At 42.0% G+C, this 6,543-nt stretch overlaps 1 protein-coding gene across 1 annotated transcript; it reads right to left on the bottom strand.

Annotated features, from left to right (window-relative positions):
• Positions 1 to 2,454: 2,454 nt before the first annotated feature.
• LOC308595159 (uncharacterized protein C4orf46 homolog) lies at positions 2,455 to 6,356 on the bottom strand. The gene is made up of 2 exons (XM_081209190.1): positions 6,125 to 6,356; positions 2,455 to 3,685 (listed from the first exon to the last, which is right to left on the bottom strand). The coding sequence occupies exons 1-2, from the start codon at positions 6,251 to 6,253 to the stop codon at positions 3,530 to 3,532; spliced, it is 285 nt and encodes a 94-aa protein (XP_081065316.1). The 5' UTR covers positions 6,254 to 6,356; the 3' UTR covers positions 2,455 to 3,529.
• Positions 6,357 to 6,543: the final 187 nt, after the last annotated feature.

Here is a 6,543-nt window from a genome sequence, read left to right as displayed (position 1 = left end):
GCCACTAAAGAGCCTTCCTGCGTTCTGGGTGGCTGCATTTTGCAGACCATCTACAAGAGTAGCTCCAGACAGAATGCATTACAATAGTCCAACTAGGAGATTGTAAAGGTAAATGGACCCCTGACGATTAGGTCCAGTGGTGACTGACTCTGGGGTCACTTTATTGGCTGAGGGAGCCGGCATGACTAAGCCGCTTCTGGCGAACCAGAGCAGCGCACAGAAACACCGTTTACCTTCCCGCCGGAGCGGTACCTATTTATCTACTTGCACTTTGACGTGCTTTAGAACTGCTAGGTTGGCAAGAGCAGGAACCGAGCAACGGGAGCTCACCCCGTCGCAGGGATTCGACCCACCAACCTTCTGATCGGCAAGTCCTAGGCTCTGTGGTTTAACCTACAGCGCCACCCACGTCCCCAACTAGGAGATTACCCAAATGTAATTACTGGGGCTAGGCTAACACAGTCCAGGAACAGTCAGTTGGTGAGTGAGCCACTCTGGGCCACTGAAGTCACCTGAACAACCAAGTGACAATGCTGGATCCAGGACTATCCCAGGCTATATATCTAATCCTTTGTAGGCGTGGTTTTCAGTTGCCCATACCTTAAGCTCTGTGTAAGAGCCACTTCAAAGCCCTGCTTAGATGCTCACATACGATGACAGCTATGTTAATAGACAGTGGTCTGTTATGAAACTTAAATCTGCATGACGCTAGGCAGGTTCCATCCACCAACACCTCTAAATAATTATATTTTTACTGATGCTTTGAATGGCTAGTTTTTGTCTGTTTATTAGATATGGGTGTTAGCTGATGCTGGTTTCAGTAATATTTTTTACTATTTTAAAGCATCTGTTTTTAAAAGTGTACAATAGTCTATTTGTGTATATTTTTGTAAGTTGCCTTGGAAAACATTTTGTTGGAAAATCAGTCTATTTTTTTAATAAAAAATAATAAAGCTTGTTGCGTTAACTAGAACTGAAAGTATTCAGAGCAAGTTATTCAAAACAGAAACTGTGAAAGAATTGTGTAACTTTCACTTCTGAAAGCGATAAATTCTGGATTTTTTCCATGATGTTGGTAAAGTGATGGAGGGACAAAGAATAATGTGAATATGTGCATCTTCATCTAGGACTTGATAGTCACAAATTCTGATGCTCTTGCCCAATAATATGGAAATGTAAAGGCTAAGTATACAGTATACAGAAGAAATAAAAAAATTCCTTCCAGTAGCACCTTAAAGACCAACTAAGTTAGTTCTTGGTATGAGCTTTCGTGTGCATGCACACTTCTTCAGATACCTGAAGAAGTATCTGAAGAAGTATTTTGACTATGGCAGACCAACACGGCTACCTATCTACTACCAGTATACAGAAGGTAAAGGTAAAGGGACCATTAGGTCCAGTCGTGACCGACTCTGGGGTCACTTTATTGGCTGAGGGAGCCAGCGTACAGCTTCCAGGTCATGTGGCCAGCATGACTAAGCCACTTCTGGCGAACCAGAGCAGCGCACAGAAACGCTGTTTGCCTTCCCGCTGCATATGGGTAATAAGGTCATTCATTAAATCCTCCAGTTTAACTATTTCAAGTGTTGTAAGACTTCTTCACACATTACTTACGTGTATGGCATGCACTGTTTGAAGCCAAAGCAAGGCTACATTTAGCTCCACCTTCCAACAATTATACATTAAACAATTGTCTGCAGAGAAACACATATGTGTGAGCAGCTGCTTGTGCTGAAATATTTCCTTACAGACAGCTATATTAATGTAGTAACATCTAGGTGAAAGAGTGACCCTGCTCTTACTTGAAACTGTGAGTACCCTACATCCAAGTAACATGTGACTAGGGCTATAGCAATCATTCACACACACCTAGAAGATTGCAGAAACTCTGGGTGGATGACTTCATATTTTTTCTGTTGTAGCAATTATAATGCACTGTACTGGGCGATGTATGATTTTTAATTGTATTTTTATTGCTTCTTTTTTCCTCATACATTGTGTGTTATTGTATTACAATCCAAGAGAAATAAAAGCAATAAAAACATAATTTAAAATAAATACAAATATTTAATGCAATGGATGTACCATCTCCCATCTCCAACCAAAAATCCAAAGAAACAGCACAGAGCACCTAAATGGTTTGGGGAAACCTCAGGTTATACTGTATCTACTATTCTGTAGAATTTGATTTGGTGTTTCTTCCACAAACTATAGGAGTCATTTATTTGAGTTATCATTAGCATGGGTTTTTGTTCAGCTGGATCAATTTATTCTGCTACTACAGTTTTGATTGGAGCAGTTTTTCTAATTGTCTGGCCTGCTATTTTCAGCAAAGTCTCCATATCCATAAGCCTAATAACCCACTTCAAGGCTCTAGAGCCACAATTAGGCAAATTTTAAGGTATACTGGCTACTTAATCTGAAATGCTAGAGAAAAGATGAGTCTTTCCAACCTTATACCAATATACTTTATTAATACAGTAACACTTAGATACACTGAATTTCTTTGGAAATGTAATTATTTGTTTTCCTGTTATTTAACTTACTTAAATGCTGTTTCCAGGATGAAAACAAAAGGCAGGTAATTGGGTTGGATCCAGAATGTTACCTGTATTTACCCAGTGATTTCAATCTGTACAAAGTACTAATGAAATCATCATATTCCTTTCAATGGGGCTTAATGCAACTAAATTAATTTGCATACAGTCCTTGTTTACAAATAACATTGTTTCCTCAATTTATATTCAAAGTATCAGATTTACAATATGCTGGTAAAAGATTACACACTGTCGTATATATTTGAACCCTATATGTCATTAGAACTGCACAATAAATAAGAGAACTTGCATCTTTTAGCAGGAGATAAAATTCTATGATCTATCATGCATAAGGCTCTATACTCAGTTTATTTTGTCAAAACATACTCTGATCACATGTTCAAGATAGAAAAATATGATTTAAAAACTTCTTAAGAATATATTGAAACAGTCAAGAGACTAAGTAAAACAGCAACCAGTTTCCAGACAGCCATAGTCACACCTCTTTAGGGAAGAAAGTGTTGAATGTTACTTAGTTTAAGAGGATTAAACACAGCTGTTTTCCATACAATTAAATATTTTAGCCTAACAGTCCATAGACCTTATACAATGAATTCTATGGGTGTTACAGTCATCCATAACTAGTAAAATTCCAAGTAACAGTCAAATGAAACTCTTAATCACTATTTCAGTATGATCTCCAGCCCTTTAAGAAAACTATTTTTACAGCACATACTCCTTCAGTCGTTCACTAGGAACAAATTATCCTGTATGGTGAGCATGCTTCAAGGTATTTAAGGGAGCTGCTTTGTTTGTAGTATGAAGTTAAAAACCACCGTTCTGTTTTTTCTTTGCAGATTTAAAATGAAGGCTTGTTGAAGTAGTTCTATCTCTCCATATGAAGGTAGTAAAAAGGTGTTATGTGCTGTTGGCCAGTCTTGCCTTTGGTTTCCTTAAACAGTTAAAACAGCAACATTGTATGGGTGTTCAAATCACTCAGTGGGTTTCAGGGAATTGTATCCTTCTTTTAGAAGACTCCGCCATGTTTTAAGAAATCTAGCGTGTTCAGTACATTTGGTTTCAAGTTCTTCTACCTGGGCTGACACTGCAGACGTAGCCTCCAAAAGCTTGGTGAGTGAAAATGCTGCCTGCAATAAAAAGAATTTTTCAGTTTCTGCAGCAATTATTATTACGAGTTTACTTTTTGTCCAAGATAAAATTCAGTCCATTAAAATGTCATTTTCTAGCTACCATATCTAATAGCAATCTTCCTTCTAAGGACACGTATTTGATGGTGGAGGAAAGGCCCTCTTTCCACTGGAAGAAAGGCCCTCTTTACCGTATTTTTCGCCCCATAGGGCGCACCGGCCCATAGGGCACACCCAGTTTTTTTTGGGGGGGGGAGAGAGAAAAAATTTATTTCCCCCCCAGGCGCGGGGCTGGGGCGGGGGAATCCCGAGCTTCCCCCGACCCCAGAACAGGCTGCTCTCCGCAAGCCGTGGGAGCCCTCCCATGGCTTGCGGAGAGCTACCCGAAGCCCGGGGCATGACTGCTCAGCGCGCCCCAGGCTTGGGATAGAGGCAGCTCTTCGCAAGCCGGGGGAGGGCTCCCAAGGCTTGCAGATAGCTTCCTGAAGCCTGCATTCGCCCCATAGGACGCACACACATTTCCCCTTCAATTTTGGAGGGGGAAAAGTGCGTCCTATAGGGCGAAAAATACGGTAATTTTTCTTTGCTTAATCCCTATTATTACAATAAATAAGAAAACAAATAGCCTTAAAATCTAACGGAATATGCCCAACTGATTAAAACTGTGAGAACTCGAAAAGCTTCAGTTAGTTAATTCATCTGTTGTATTCTTTAATTTATAAAAGTATTTCTATACCAACATATCATAAAATATCAGGATGGTATACAATGTTGAAACATAAAACATCATCAAAACAATACAGTTTATCAAAAATGACTGGCAAAGACATGTAAGTACACCTGAAAAGTCAAAAGCAAGTATGGATGTCTGCCAAACCTCTGATGGATGAGTTTTCCCAGAGCATGGAACTATCAACAGTAAATGCCTAACTTCTAGGTGAGTTGGATGGTCTGTGATCAAGCTGGGGTATAAAGATTCAGATAGCCCTTAAAATGTCCTAGACCTAGACCCATGTTGTTCAGGGCTTTGTAAATCAACACAACAGCTATGAACCTGGCCCAGTAGCATATGGGCAGCCAGAGCAGATGTTTTGACACAAGTGTTACATGCTGTCACCCATCTGCTCCCATCAGCAGTCTAATTGTTACATTCTGCACCAACTGGAGTTTCTGGACCAAACCCATGTAGAGCACATTGTAGTAATCCAGTCTCGTGGTTTCCAGTGTGCGTGGACTACAGTGGTCAAGTGATCCCAATTCAGATGCAGCTGTCGGTGACATAGCAAAGCCACAGAGGTTGCTTGAGCCTTTAGTGGCAGCTATATTTCCAGGAGTAGCCCCAACCCAAAGGAGCACCTGCTCCTTTAGAGGAACCGCAATAGTCAAGTGGTCCACAATCACTTTACCACCCATCTCATGCCAGACATTTTAAAAATGGCAACATCTCTAGCAAGTTCAGTTCACTTTACTCATCTTTGCTTACTGAAGGGGGAGATAATCCTCTTCTGTGCAGACCTCTTCTCCAAGAGGTGGAGGCAACTGCTAATACTTATACAGTGGTACCTCGGGTTAAGTACTTAATTCGTTCTGGAGGTCCGTTCTTAACCTGAAACTGTTCTTAACCTGAAGCACCACTTTAGCTAATGGGGCCTCCTGCTGCTGCTGCGCCGCCAGAGCACGATTTCTGTTCTTATCCTGAAGCAAAGTTCTTAACCTGAAGCAATATTTCTGGGTTAACGGAGTCTGTAACCTGAAGCGTATGTAACCTGAAGCGTATGTAACCTGAGGTACTACTGTATACTGATCAACCAGGTTTGGCTTCTCTGCAGTGGGGTCCCAGGGATGTTTATTAGGAGAGAGCCCTCCCTCCCTCTGAAATGATGCTTTAAAAAATAATGCTATGTTGAATTGTTACCTCCAATGATGATGATTGAGTTTTACCATTTTAGTGCTTCTGCACTCTTTTTATCTATGCAGGATTTTTATTTCTGATTGCATTTCCCTCCCCCTTCGCAAGCCATTTTATTATTTCATTATTATTATTATTATTATTATTATTATTATTATTATTATTATTAATTGAATTTATATACCGCCCTATACCCGGGGGGGGGGGTGTCTCAGGACGGTTCACAGAAAAAAATCAAGATTTAAAAACACAAAATACCTAATAAAAACAAAAACAACCACCCAATAAAAACAACAACCCAATAGCCATCCCCCCGGAACAAGAAGTTGGGGGGGGGGTAATAAGAAATATATAGGATTGCACACACACACCCATGCTGCTGGGCTACTCACACGTGCAGACACGAGGAAGGGCAAAGACTTGTGGCCTTCCGTGCAGCAACCCATATACTGTGTGATAGGAGAATGCCAAGGGCCTTGAAGAACAAGGGCCCAGCAGAACAAAACCCCGAAGGGAGGAAGAAGACTCACGTCTCCCAGCTGCATCTCCACCGTCTCCAGGAGCCCGCGAGGCGGCTCTGCCAGCTGCTCCGAGGGTGGCGTGGCTCGGCCGGGAGCGCTCCTGACCGCGGAAGAAGTCACAGTCGGCGCCTCCGCCATCCCGCCGGACTCAAAATAACCGCCACTCGCTTCCTCGCCAACTGCCGCGGGCTGAGTGGGAGGCGAGAGGCGCGAGTTCAAAGCCACGCCCACTCGCCCGTGACGACACAGCTGGAGCTCCGCCTACAAAAATGGAAATAAGGGCTCGCCTCAAGGAATCTGTCACCGTTGCCTGTCACTGACGTAAGGGGTTCAACATCCGCCGATCACTCTCGGTTACCTCACCCTTGACTCCATAGAGAAAGGAAAAATGTAGAAGTGACCCTGAGCAGGGGAAACTGGGCAAAAGG

Source organism: Podarcis bocagei (assembly GCF_964188305.1).
Source record: "Podarcis bocagei genome assembly, chromosome: 9".
NCBI lineage: Eukaryota > Metazoa > Chordata > Lepidosauria > Squamata > Lacertidae > Podarcis > Podarcis bocagei.
This window is presented reverse-complemented; position numbering and strand designations above follow the sequence as displayed.

Coding starts and splice junctions, on each gene's coding strand:
- LOC308595159 (XM_081209190.1), bottom strand. CDS start 6,253: ATGGCGGAGGCGCCGACTGTGACTTCTTCCGCGGTCAGGAGCGCTCCC. Junction 3,686..6,124: donor TGGAGATGCAGCTGGGAGAC/GTGAGTCTTCTT, acceptor TTTTTATTGCAG/GCAGCATTTTCACTCACCAA.